The sequence below is a fragment of the Octopus bimaculoides genome, chromosome 20 (assembly GCF_001194135.2).
Source record: "Octopus bimaculoides isolate UCB-OBI-ISO-001 chromosome 20, ASM119413v2, whole genome shotgun sequence".
NCBI lineage: Eukaryota > Metazoa > Mollusca > Cephalopoda > Octopoda > Octopodidae > Octopus > Octopus bimaculoides.
The window spans coordinates 1123901-1138850 of NC_069000.1; the positions used below are offsets into that span (position 1 = coordinate 1123901).

At 38.3% G+C, this 14950-nt stretch overlaps 2 protein-coding genes across 6 annotated transcripts in view; one reads left to right on the forward strand and one right to left on the reverse strand.

The window, feature by feature from the left end:
• Positions 1–14950, reverse strand: part of LOC106877549 (uncharacterized) — an 86724-nt gene that overhangs the window by 64145 nt on the left and 7629 nt on the right. The window lies entirely within an intron of this gene.
• On the forward strand, positions 1294–10594 carry LOC106877558 (zinc finger protein 271). Of its 5 annotated transcripts, none has more exons than XM_014926494.2 (2): positions 1294–1792; positions 7564–10594. In XM_014926494.2, exon 2 carries the CDS (start codon positions 7755–7757, stop codon positions 10548–10550), a length of 2796 nt encoding a protein of 931 aa, XP_014781980.1. In that variant the 5' UTR covers positions 1294–1792; positions 7564–7754; the 3' UTR covers positions 10551–10594. The 5 variants fall into 5 exon arrangements, with proteins under 5 accessions (XP_014781980.1, XP_014781981.1, XP_014781983.1 ...); XM_014926495.2 differs by having other exon boundaries at positions 1294–1788; XM_014926497.2 differs by having other exon boundaries at positions 1313–1389.

Here is a 14950-nt window from a genome sequence, read left to right on the forward strand (position 1 = left end):
TTTGGTGGTCAGAGGTGTTGGAGTGAGAGAGGCAAGAGAGTTTATAAACGATGGGAAAGCTTGGAGTGTGTTTGTGGGTGGATGAGTGAATTCGATGTTGCTCAGTGGAGTACGGAACCTGAATGATGCCACGGGGGGGGGGGAACAAACATATGCTGTCGGGGTCCTCTGCTGAATTTGGGGGTTGCGTTCTATGCCTTGACCCTTTTTTTAGTTGGGAAAGGAATGGAATGCCTGGTGTGTGTCTTGCTGTGGCTACCTCCTCCGACACAAAATGGGGAATAGGCCTGGGTACATATAAGAAAAAAATAAAAACATATTTAAAGATCTTCCCAAGGAATATAGACTCATAAAGCCGGCTTTCCAGTTTCCATGATGCGTCTATTCCACCCCTGAACGGGTCGCCGGTCTTTCGCAGAGTGGCTCACTTTGGCCAGCTGAGTGAACTGGAGCAATGCGACATGAAGTGTTTTGCTCAAGAACACAACACATCGCCTGATCCGGGAATGGAAACCACAATCTTACAACCACGAGTCCAACATCGTAACCACTAACCCACAGCATATTAAATACAAATGGAATTTTAAGAATAACATACAAGAAATGTAAGACAGAGTGAAAGTATGTTGTAGTTTAATCGAAGACGAAACTTGACCTATGATCAAAGATGTTCTAGCCATGACTATCACGACTTTTAAAGATTTTACAGGAATCCATTATTTAATGTTTTGTTCTTCTATAAAACAGACGGATATGATTCGAGAGAGATTTGCTTTTTATTTCTAGTAAATCGAGACAACGTAGTCTCCCTACTTCTTAGCTGAATCGTGCGAGTTGATTGTTGTGTATATACGACCCTATTGTATCTGAGTGAGTAGAAAAATTACAGGGGAAGGGAGTAAGAAATAAATAGAAAAAAGGGAACAGAAGAAAAGAATGGCTTAGCGCGAGTGTGTGTGTAAGAAGGTTCGTTGAATGTTTATTGAACCAAGAGAAACATGAAATGGATGAAGACGTTTTGATGCCTTATATATATATTTATCTACACTTTACACATTGAGTTAACGATTAATATCGAGTGTATATACAACACAACAGTTATAACAGTTGTAAGAACGTTGGTTAAAGCTAGAAATGCAGCAACATTTGTAGTGGTAATAAATAAAGTTCGGGCAAAATGATTGAGGAAACGACGGCAGAATTGAAGTCAACTGCCATGATGTGTTTTGGGAGAAGATTTAACGAGAAATGCCGGAAAATGACGGGGAAAAAAATCGTAAATTCAGTCGTAAACAAGGGAGGTAATCGATTAAATTTTTTGAAAAAACAGAAAAAAGGGAAAAAGTGGAACCGTGAATTGATGAAGAGACAAAAAGGATATTTATTGAGGTGATCCCTTTTATTTATTTAGTGTGGCAGTCTTTTATTGTTTTTGAGGGTTGAGAAAAAAACAAAACGTAAGGAATCAAAACAAGAGCAGTCGATCGGAATGAAAGATTTAAAAGAGTCCACAGAATGAAAGATACAACAAGAAATGGAACATGTTTAAGAAAACGGAGCCGCTTTATCAGCTTTCTCTCCTCATTGATGTTGGCGATTATATAATTGATACAAGAGAACCATGTGTGGTTTGTTAAAATGATGCAGTGGAGTCTGGATTAATCGAGGATTTAATAAGATGATGATGATGGGTGCAACAATAACAGAAAGAAACAGCGAACGAATGTTGTTGTTTGATGTGATTTGTGTTGTTGGCGGACGGTGTTGTAATTGTACTGCTATAGCCACGTGAGTAAGTATTTCGCTGCCTTCTCATAAATAACTGTTCTTCTTCTCATCTGGCGGTTACTTGCTTGTTGGTGGGAGTGGAGATGATACATATAGCAGGGAAGAGAGAGAAATGGTGTAGAAGAATAGAATTAACATTGATGGAAACAGAGAGAGAGAGAAAGAATGTGACAAAACGTAAAAAGAAAGACTGGAGCCGAGGAGGTTAGATAGGGAATGACGGACTTGAGTGAAGGGAGTTTAAAATAAAATAGACATAGACATCTAAATAATAAAGAAGGAAAGTGAGAAATGTTTAAAAAGGTAAGAAAGATCCACGGAGAGAGAGAGAGAGTATGTGTGAGAGACCGTTGAGAGGAAGAGAGAGAAAGGGCGGGAAAGAGAGATTTGTGTGAATCAGAGACAAAGAGAAAGAAACAGAGGAAGAAGGATTCAAACAAAGAGAGGAAGTGAGAGACTTGATTAGACAAAAGGAGAGAAAGAGAGAAATAAAAAGGATTTCATGCAGGATCGAGAGGTAAATGGAGGAAAGAAATAAACTTCCTTCTAGTTTTTATTTCTTTCGCCTTGTTTCAAGTACGCCATCGATTAACTGTGTGAATACATATATAGATAGATAGATAGATAGATAGATATGTGTGTGTAGGTATAGTTCATTGCATCTCTTCTTCCTTCCTCCTCTCCTTATTTTGCCAAAAGTCGTCATATTTGTTACCACACTCCATTTCTTAATCCGATCTTCAATTCTGCCTTTCTCTCTCTTTGTCACTCATTTGACAATATATCCATACACACACACACACACACAGAGTCCTTTCTGCAAAGACAGACTCACACATATGCAGGTACGTGATTGGGGTACACAAAGTGTATATTTAAGGTCATTGTTTTATCTGCACAAACTTCAGACTTTTGTGTGTTTCGATGATACTTTTGTTCTTCGTTTAAGATGGGACAGACAAGCAGAGAGGCCAATCTGCAGTCGTTCGACCGGCTAGAAACAGCAGGCAAATCTTCCTCAACTCATAAACTGCTGTCTTAAAAAAAAAAGAATACATTGAGAAAATTTAGGGTGTCCATGCTTAGAACCTCTTTGATGATGAATCTGTCTCTTCGATCAGGGGCTTACTCCTTTCCCCTAAACGACTGCAACAAAAACAAAAACATGGTTCACGAGGTGTAAATTCATATAATCATTATTTTGTTATAATTCAAACGGAGAGAATATCTGGCGCCATCCGCTGAAGAAACGAGGCGAAAGATCTTTTATGTATTTATTATTATTGTTAACAGTAATTTGTATATTGTTATTGTTAGTTTCTGTGGTTTGACGGACGTACTTCACGAAGTACTTGGAAAGAATTTTGAAAAACAAACACAGACGTAAATAATTCATAAAAACTACAATTTACGCACAACATTCTCCAGTTAATGATGTGATTAAATTACAAATAACACGTGCTTTTTTCTTGTATCTCGTGTGTAAGAGACTTTATATAATGTGCGAATGTGTGTGTACGTACACACATACATACATATAACCACAGGTCAGTTCTGATGAAGCAGAAATTGATTAAAAAGCATTCCAGCCGTGATCACCTCGTATTTTGGGGGTTCAGACATCATATATTTGGGGCTATTTTACTCAATATGTTCCTTTTTTTTTTAAGACGTTAGGGTGTGATTTGAGGTAGACAATTGTTATTTCTAGTAGGTCGAAGGAAACTAGAAGCCTCCCTTGGCTTGCGTAACATAATATATTCTCTCTCCCTTTCTCTCTCTGTCTGTCTGTCTGTCTCTCTCTCTCTCTCTCTCTCTCTATATATATATATATATATATATATATATAATACTAACGAGCGCAAGGATTTCTATGTGTAACTTTCGTGTGAACATATACTCACACGCACATACATTCGTGTTTGTGTTTATGTGTATGTATATTCTGAGGTACCTCAGTGCACCTGTGTATATGTGTGCAACACCCAAACAATATTGCGGATAGATATAACAGGGGTTAGTTGGGAAGTTGTTGAAGTGAAGGGATACAAAATTTCCTGTCGCCTGTCATACCTGTTCATTAAGGTGCTCTTAGAACCAGAAAATTTTGGCAGGCCACTGATATTATATAATGTAATGCTCAGTATTAAAAAAAAAAGGCTGGATGGTCACCTCTGGAATAGCTATAGTTATAGGTTAAATCTGTCATTATGGCTGACTTTAGGGATAAACATTGAATTTTCTTTAAAAAATGTCAAAACTAGGGTTTCTTAGTTTCTTACATTCGTTTCACAGTCTTTTAAAATGTTCCAAAGTTTCCCTTCATTTTCTGTTGGCAGATCGACAAGATTTGGAGACCAAGTGAAAGGAAATTCTACATTCCTTCACTCTTTTAGTCTTTTATTGGTTTCAGTCATTCGGATATTGATCATGGTAGGACACTGAATTCAAGGGTTTTTGTCAAAAACATGAGTCGCAGATTTTAATAGTTTGTTTATCAAATGGTTATGTCACCTTTTGGCACAAAGAGATTGAAAACTGCATTGTTTGATACGAATGTACACAAAACATGGTTCTGGGTTCAGCCCCACTGTGTAGCACCTTGGGAAGGTGTTTTCTACTATAATCTCATGGCGTCCAGAGGCTTGTGAGTAGATTTGGTAGATGGAAACTGAAAGAAGCCCATCGTATATATATATATATATATATATGTGTGTGTGTGTGTGAGTGTCTCTTTGTGTCTGAGTTTGTTCCCCACCACCACTTGACAACCAGTGTTGGTTTGTTTATGTCCCCATAACTTAGCGGTTTGGCAAAAGAGACTGATACAATAAATACCAGGATTAAGAAGAAAAAAAAAGTACTGGAGTTGACTCATTCAACTAAAATTCTTCAAGGTGGTACCCCAGCATGGCCACGGTCCTAATGACTGAAAGCCTCAGTAAACAATAATATATATATATATATATATATATATATATATATATACACATACATTATTCACGATGGAAACAAACTTCTCAAGCACATAACCACAAATTAAACCCTTTTATTGGCATCTACCTAGGCTTGAGTCAATGAGAGGCTTCTTACCTGCAGAAACAGGCAAAGATGGACTGAATCCACTAAACAACATCTTTGATTCTTCAGATTTTATTAGCTTTGGTCAACAGTTGATGTTGTGACTCGTTTGGCATTTACACATGATATTAACTGCTTGAATGAAGGAAAAGCTACAAAGAATGTGTCTGGAATCTAATTAAATCCCATTGATTCCTTCTCTGTTTCTTTAATGCCACTGAACTCATGCCCAATGCCTTCAGGCTCATTCTGTGAATATGTTTTTTTCCTTAAATATCAAGTGTTTTATGAACAAAAGTATTGCTGGTTAAAGTTTCCAGCTGGACCGGTCATTGATTCTGTCTACTTCCAAGGGTGAGGCACATAAACAACTGGCCTTTGTCTCTCACTCACTTCACACATTCCAATAAACTCTATTTTGATTATTCAATGCTTTATCTGAATTTTATTTCCAATGTCTCTGTAGTCATCTTTACAAACATGCACTATTGTACATGTTGGATAGAATTATTATCTGCCAGCTGAGGAGCCTAGAGCATTAAGCCAGTCGTGGGCAACCTGTGGCACATGGGGATTTCTAAATGGCACATCTAATGATAAATTACTTTGAATTTTTTTTTCTTTTTTCTTTTTACTAGTGCTGCCTGTCTAATGTTGAGCCATGTCTCATGCTCCCTGCTTCTTGAAAAAGGTTGCCCTTGCCTCTATTAGAGCATCGGACAAAATACCTGGTGGTGTTTCTTGTGGATCTTTACATTCTGAGTTCAAATCACACCAAGGTCAACTTTGCATTTTTCCAGCTTCAATGAAACAAAATCCCAGTCAAGTATTGGATGTCAATGCAATCGACGATCCCCCCCCCCAACCACCACCAATTACCGAATTTGTGCTTAAATTAGGAACAATTACATAGGTAAATACATCTGCATCTAATGACCACCTCATTGATTGTGGTGATGTTGCTCACCAACACACTCCAACTGCTGGCCCACACACATACTGTTACCCTAATAATGGCTTCCACCCATCAAAGCTGCTTGTTTTCCTGGCACCATCCACTCAATCTCTTCTGATTCTCTTCTTTATGCCCCCCCCCTCTTCATCCCATGACCATGCCATTATTCACTCCTTTCCTTTCCAACAAACAAACTCTCCAGAATGTTCCTTCTGCTATTTTTCTGGGAAAGTTTCCTCTCTCTCCCTCTCTCTTTTTTTTTTTTTGCCTGGACTGAAGGGAAAGGCTTGTCTTTTTAGCCTGATGTAAAGGGTCAGCTCTCATCTGTCTAACTTTGGCCATCTTCAGTTTTTGTGTTTTTCAAGTAAAGTGTATCTTGGATTACATTACCCATTGTGTGATCCCTTTTCTTTTCTAAGACGTTAGGACAACTGAATTTTCCCAAAACAAGCAACTTCTGTGCCAGGGTTCGTTCTGAATAGAAATTCTCTTTTTGTCACATTTGGAGTTTTCAGGAGACATTTGAATCTGTTTGACAGGGGAAGTAACTGTGTCAGCCATCCAGTTCAGTATTTTCTTGTCAACCAGAAAAATATTTTATCATCTTCATCGTTGACTTTCCCTTCCAGGATTTTGTGGATGGAAACTGAGAGAAGTGTGTGTGTGTATTTTTGTGTCAATGTTGGTGTGTTTACATCCCTGTAACTTAACGGTTCGGCAAAGGAAGTCGATTTGGTTATTCCTTTACTACGTTAACTATTTACATCATCTTCATTTAACGTCCATGATCCTTGCTGGCACAGATTGGATGGTTTGACAGGATCCAATGGGTCCAAGAACTGCATTCTGCTCCAGTTTCTGCTTTGGAATGGATGTCTTTCATAAGATCGACCACTTTACAGAGTGGACTGGGTGGGGTTTCTTTTTCATACCACCCTCACTTGTACAACCTCCAAGCAACTCGAAGGTGCAACTTCATGCTAGGAGATGAGGGGTTAAATATGGGTAAATGTATGAGAAAAGGGGTCAGACTAGAACAGGGTTGTTGCTGTGGAGGAGTTACATGACTATTCACATTTTAAAAGAGAGGGTGGGGCCAGAAAGCAATAGATATGGTGGGAGTGAAGTGCCAGGGTGGACCTTCAAGATTGAAGGTGGGTAGAAATAAGTGGGGCAGAGAGACCAGGAGTGTGGGTAGGTGGAAGTTGTAAGAGATGAAAGGAGGTACATAATTGCATATTTAAATTAAGATTTATTAATTAATTTCAGTTGTCTTCCTTTGGTTGATTGAAACATTGTTCAACAATGTTTACTTTTACTTATTACAGATACAGTCTTCATTAATTAATTAATCAAAATTATCTCATTTGCCACATGAGACACATCAGCATTTATTTCATGCTCCAGTCAGCAGTGAGTTTGGTGCTTCTTTAGCTGTTATTTCTGCTTTTGTTCTTAACCTCACCCATCGTTTTGCCTGGAAGAGGCTCACTGCCTTTCTCATACCACAGTACAGTGTGCAAATCCCTGTATAATCATTGGACCTTCTAGAAATAACAGCCAAATCTTACTCAAATCACATCCCATCGTCTTAGATAATGGCACGTTGAATACTGTGTCCTGAGTTTGCTGTGCATAGGGAAAAGGCTGACTGACCTGTTTTTCATAAAATACTATATTTTCTTACTATTTTTCTTGAAATTTAATTCAATGTTGACTTTATTTATTTTTCTTTTCAGAGTTTTCCTATCCACCCAGGAACCCAAAACTTTGTCAGTTTCTTCCATCTGTCGTGTTTGTTAAATACCAAGCAGCTGAGCCGACTTTCTTTTCCTGTGGCTTGTAACGACTCGTAATTCTCAGACAAAAACGACTGAAACCAACTCCCTTCATTGATTCTGTCTTCTTATAAATAAAACAGGCAAAAATCATGAACGAGCAATCAGAAAACTGCCAAGTTTGCTGTAATGCTTCCTACAAACAAACGAAAAAATTATCTCCAGACATCAACCCTTACAAATGTGGGATCTGCTTGAAAGGTTTCCCCAAATTGTCTTTGTTGGCCAAACATGTCAAACTGGACAATTGTCGAGACAACGTGATTGACTGCAACCTTTGCAATGAGTCTTTTGATCATCCCAGCTTGCCGTTGAGTCATCCTCCTGCACAGCCGAGTCCTTGTCTCATGGAATGCACAAGGCCAAACAAGCCAAATAATTGCTGCAATGTTATTTTAAACAACCGAAACCCAAAGCAAAGCCCTTGTTGCAAAAAATCACCTTTGACAAAAAAACAGAACCAGCTTGTATCCGGAAATAATAATAATAATAATAATAATAATATGGTGAATGAATGTTTTAAAACATCCACCATCTCAAGAAGGAACATGAATGGAAATGTCTCTCGCACCAAACCTTTTAAATGTAAAATATGCTTCAAGAGTTTTCCCAAAGCATCCATCCTTGCCAACCACACCAAATCTCACACAAAAGACAAATCTTTTAAGTGTGATATTTACAATAAAAATATTGAATCCACTAATTTCACCAGATATGAGAATAATCATTCGAGTGGTAAGGTTTTCAGTTGTAACATTTGTCACAAAGCTTTCTCTCAGTCCAGCAACCTCACAACACACAAACGCGTCCATTCTGGGGAAAGACCCTTCCAGTGTTACATTTGTAACAAAGCTTTCACAGAGTCTGGCAATCTTCGTCGTCACATGAGAATTCATTCTGGTGAGAGACCTTTTAAATGCGATATCTGTGAGAAACCATTCTCTCAGTTGTCCCACGTAGCAAAACACAGAAGCACACATTTTAAAATGAAGCATTTTAAAACTAAAACACACAATGGTAAGAACCGCATGAAAGCTAACAACGGTGCCAATAAACCGAATCCACGCCCTGGGCGCCGCCGGCAAGTTTCATCAAATGTTATCAAAATCTACTCTCCTTCCGGAAAAATCTGCTACAAGTGTGCAATCTGTGAAAAAGTGTTCAAAGAATCGGGGAACTTGACTCGCCATTTCAGGACTCACACCGGGGAGAGACCCTTCCATTGCAGTATTTGCTATAAATCATTCTCGCAAGCATCACATGTCCATAAACACATGAAAACTCACAGTGTTGACAAACCATTTTCTTGTGAACTTTGTCCGAAAAGTTTCTCAAATTTTGACAGCTTATATGAACATGTGAAGATTCATTCTGGTTTGGATGTTGAAGAACAAGCCAAGATTGATATCCTTAGTCCTGCTAATATTGAAGAAACTGCTGTAGCAACCGTTATGGCTTTGGAGGAATCAAAAGACTCACTTGAAGCAATCAAACCTATTCTATTACAACCAGAATATGATGTAGCATCTCTCCAGCCCAACCCAACCAGTGGCATCATTGAAGATTCTGCAAACCAGATCCTAATACAAGAACCTCTTACTCAGCAGTATCTTAACAGTAATTTGCCTCCAGAGTTGGGATTGCTGCCTGACATTCCAAGCGTACCGAAATCCTCGTCTGTTTTTGAATGTCACATCTGTCAAAAGACTTTCTCTCAGTATTGCTTCCTTACTCGACACAGTAAGATCCATTTGAAACTGAAACCCTACAAATGTAAAACGTGTGGCAAGGCTTTCACGGAGTCTGGAAATCTCTCTCGCCACATGAGAATACATTCTGGAGAGCGTCCGTACAAATGCAGTGTCTGCAGCAAAGCTTTCTCTCAAGCAACTCATTTACAGAAACACATGAACACACACACAACAGACAAGTCCCATTGTTGTCATTTTTGTCAGGCAACTTTTAGACTTTCGGCTGATTTGACAAAACATTTGAAAATTCACTGCCAAGAGAAACAGTACCAGTGCCATATCTGCAATAAGGTTTTTACAGAGTCTGGCTCTCTGTCAAGACACATGCGTATTCACTCTGGTTCGCGTCCTTATCAGTGTGAAGTGTGTGACAAATCATTTTTCCAGTCTTGCGTCCTCAATAAACACAAACGGATCCATTCGGAAGACAAGCCATTCAAATGTGAAATTTGCAGGAAGGCTTTTACCGAGTCGGGTAACTTGACCCGTCACTACCGTACACACACGGGTGAGAAACCCTATCGCTGTAATATTTGCAACAAACCTTTTTCTCAAGCATCACACGTCAACAAACACATGCGCACACATCCTGAGTCGCAATACTTTCAACAAGATTTCACCTGTAGTACTTTGTTGGAAGAGAGTGACCCTTATTCTAACATGTCCTTAATAGAGGAAATGATGGCCTCGACAGACACCGGCGCCAATCATGAAGGACCTGTTACTCCGGAGAACTTGGCTGCTCAGTACACAGACTTATCTCGTCATGTGCGTTTTTATGCAGACAGCAAGATGTGCAAGTGCACCAACTGCAACACTTCTTTCACCATTTCCCAATACACCGAACATATCAACACTTGTCTTGCAAGTGCACCAAATATTGTAAAAACTGATTCTAACACAAATGAGCTGAAGCCAGAAAACTGTGATGGTGGGGGCAGTGTCACTGGTGATGCTGTGCTCAACATAAAGACAGCTTTAAATGTTTTGAAAAACCAACAAGAAAACACAACCAAAGAAAACATTCTGCCAGAAGACTCGAATTGTATTCCTGACATAACAACAAACAATGGTTGTAATGATGAGGCAGGCAGCACACAGCCTCCTCCCGTCACTGTGAAAACTGAATCTATGTGAAACAAAGTGTACAGAATTGATAAATATTTTAAAATATATGTAAACTAGGGTTGTTGTTGTTGTCATTTTTGTGTCTCTTTTCCCTCCCTTATTCAATGGTTTTGTGTCTCTCTGTGTCTACATCAGCTGGTACAGATGGAAGATATGTGACACATTACCAACATTTGGGCGTCTGTAAGAAACAGGTAATTATGCCTTGTGTTCTGTGTCTGCACAGAGAGGATGTGTAAGGTGTAGTGGCAGTTATAGGAAAGCATGTTTCTTCAGCTGTCAGTAATTCCATGGTTTCATTCTCTGTGTGTGAGAGAGAGAGATGTGAACATGGTACACACATAATACAATTGTGGGCAACATGTGGCCTGCAGTACTTTCTGAATGGCTCATGTAATTAAAAATTACCTTGAATTTTATTTTACAAGTTAGACCCATTTGATGATGAGCCAAGTCTCATACAGCCTGCTTCTTGAATACAGTTGCCTGTCCCCGATATCAGATACACCAGGAAACTTGTGTATCTTCTCTTACTTTTTATTCCATGTTTTCACTCTGTGAATGAACATGGAGGAGATATGAGGCAGACCAGCATTTCAACATCTCTAATAAAAACATGGACCTTCCTAACTACCATATTTTGTAGTATAGAAGCCACACATTTTTTTGTAGAAAAAATACCTTGAAAATTACTCTACATTTTCCATTATGTTAGTTGAGAAGTTGTAGTTTTCTTAGGGTTAACTGAAATCAATCTCTTACAAAAACTGTTATTTCATTATTTAGTCATTTCTACCCTATAAATCACTTGATTTAACTAATATCATTGATCTAATTACATCTCTTTTTATAAAATCTCTGCTGCAGCTACACAGTCCAGGCTACTTTGCTGTTTCTTTACTAATTGTTCATTCGCTAATAGGCCTTCATTAGTATCACCAACCATTTCCAGTTCTGCAAATTATCTCCTTTGTCTATGGCAGGTGTATCAAGGAGACAAATATAGTGTCACATTTAAACTTGAAGCAGGTGGGCAGCAATGATGGGTGTTGGTACAATCACCTTGGCATGTCATGGATAATCACAAGAGAATTAAAGCAAAGAGCATAATGTTGTGTATTCTGGTAATAATACCAGGTAAGTGGCCATTGTTTGGTGATGTTGCTCCACAACAGGCATCAGCACTCCACTGGTTCACCTGCCGATTCTGTTTGATAACAGGTATTTTACTCCATTCGCATGATCACTGCCTGATTTTGCAGGCAGGACTTTGCTATGTATAAGCGTTTCATCCCCAGAATCACATTTCCAAATTCATCGTGTGTTCTTCACGATGCAGTGTTTGTCATGCCATAAAATATGTTATTCTATGTTTTTAGTGTATCCACAAAGAGGAATACAAGAGTGAAGCAATCTCCACAAAAGAAAACATCATTCTATATAATTTTTGTGAATACTTTTTCTCTTCTTTTTGTAGAACTTTGTTTTTTTTCAGAAATATTCTTTATTCAAGTTTCCTGATTGGTGACAAGAAGGACTTCAAGCTATAGACGATCGTCTCAATAAGTCTCATTCGACCCATACTTGCATGGATATTTTACAACCATGAGCCCAACGCCCCAACCTCCTAAGCCACATGCCTCCTCCATCCTTGCAGTGATAGTCTGCCAGGATTGCACAAACCATCTTTTTCATTCTTACAGGAAACTGGTGAATGGTTCCTTCAAAACCTGCCACCAACAATGTCATGGTTAATGAAAATGTGATGAAAAGAATAAAGCAAAATTCTGCTGAGTGTGAACTGATTTCATTTTAAGTTCATTTTCTTTTTATGAAGCATTTCTTATGACTAAAAGATTGATCTGTTTGACTACTGAACGTCTCGAAACGAAAACTGTACGGAGAGACAAATATGGCTTTGTGTTTCTAAATACAAGGTACATAACTCTGCTTGTCTTACTCAAACAGAAGACTCCAAGCAAACCAGGGATGTTCTGGTTTGGTAAGTTCAAAATTTTGATGTTATGAGAAAATAGAGAACCATTCACCGAAGAACTGAGAATTCTTATTTTACAATTCAGCTGAAATCCAAAGACAAAGGTATCAGAATTTGGTGTTAGTCTTGCCTAATCTGAAGATACACCACAAACAGTAGTGTTTAGTTCAGTTACCCCTAATCAGGACCCTGCATGTAACCCCCTTTCATACTTCATCGCCATCAAACCTTTTTTTCCAGTGCCTCAGTCAACCTTACTCCATTGTTTTGATGACCTGAGTCTCTGCAACCCATCCGTTGCCACAACCCATACTTTTATTTCAATGATTCATTCAAATCTAATTTAACAAGCTTTAGGCCTGAAAAGGCAGACATTAATACAACGATGATGTTGATGTGCACTTTGTTAAAAACTTGGTACTGTATAACGATTTCTTTTTTATTCATGTGATTGTTTTGATGGTTTTGACTGAATTAATTTCATGGGTTAAACCTTCTCATCAAATCGTTGGTGAAACAAGAAAGAAATGGCAAATCTCCAAGACTCTGTAACCTAAGCTAACATCTTGTGTTGTCCTGATTACAAGACTGGATTTAATAATCATTGGCATTGAATCAAATGTTTGGCAAGACATTCAGATTTGTGTGTGATTTCAAATAAGAAACCTCATTTTCTGGTGCAATTCGTGTAAATGACTTACTCCACACATACATTGGTACCAACTAGTTTGAACTGTCTTGGTAGCTTGATATCAACTAGCTCAATTGTCTTGGTATGTTGGTACCAAATAGTTTAATCATATTGCTAGTATCCTCTACTTTAACCAACTTAGTACCAGCTCTGGTGACAGGACATAAACCAATGACTGCTCACTTAGTTGTCAGGAATCCCTCTTCTATCTTCCAAGAACTGTTTCATAATGATTACTTCTATCTGTTGCTGGAAATAGCAGTCAAATCAGTCAAAACAGGCAGCTTTGAATTCGACCCCATTGTGCAGCCCCTCAACCAAGTTTTTTGATCAAAGCATTAAGAGTTTATTTGGAAGGTGAAAACTCATGAAACTTTTCAGAAGGACTGTTCTGTTTGTAGATGGAAAGCATAACATGTTGCCCAGTTTAATACCACCTGAACCCATTAGGGGCCTTTAAAGGAGTCCACACTGCTGTAAAGATTTAGGCTGGATCTTTAGTCTATCCTTGTTCATTCCACCATTAACAAAGGCTCTAAGAAGAGTAGGAATACTGACCCCTGACTCAGCCATTAAATAAAAAGAAACTCCTTGAAAAGTACCAGTTAAAAAAAAATGGACATATTGTAAAATGTGGTAAGTAAAGAGGTGGGGGAAGTGAGTTGTTATAGAGAAGATCAAAGAAACCTATTTACCTGGACTCCTCATAACTAATAGTTTGATATCTGTGTGTGTGTGTGTAGCCCTGTTTTGGCATTTGGTGAGAATCAGCATGATGGGAACATGTCTGGCTAAAGAGAAATATAACTTTGCTGAGAAGACAGGAAGGGCTTTTGAGCTTTTGAAAATCTGCCTTAATGGATTCCAAGGAATGGGGAAAGTAGACATTAAAATGACAATGATGAAACAGTGATATATATCATCGCCATCATTTAACATCCATTTTCCATGCTGGCATGGGTCAGATGGTTTGACAGGAACCACACAAGGCTCCATAATCTTCTTTGATTTGTTTCTATGCCCTTCCTAGCACCAACCACTTCACAGAGTGGTTTTTTTACATGGCACCAGCACCGACAAAATCACCAAGTGTATTTTGAGGCTGAAGGATTCCTTGGAGACACAAGGCATGATATAGGAATCTGCCAATTCATTGTAATTTCACAGCATGAGACTAAAAGTAGTCTATATTTAAATGCTCTTTATATTAAATGATAGATATACATACACATATATGCATCAGGCTTCAACACAGTTTCCATCTACCAAATCCCACTGACAAAGTGTTGCAAACAAGGCCTCATGTAATGGGATCAGTCCCACAATCTTTCAATTACAAAAAAAACAACTTCTTACCAACACAGACGCCATGCCTGCATCTATCTCTAGAATTACTTATCTTCAAGCTTGTCTCTCTGCCTGGCCTTTTTGTTTGTGTGTCATTCTTATTTGCCAACAGAAATGTCAGTCGATACACAGAGATTCACACACATACACACATATGTTAACAAACACACTCTGGAGAGAGAAACATTCTCATCATTGTCTTTTGTTGTTGTTTGTTTCTCTAATGACATGTTAAGGCTAAATTCAACAGTGAATAATGTATTATTTTTATTCCCATTAAATTCTCATTTTTATATAAATAACCAGGAGACTGCACAATAACATATGCAGAAAAAAGAGATTTTCCTATATATGTGTATGCATGTGATTATTTAT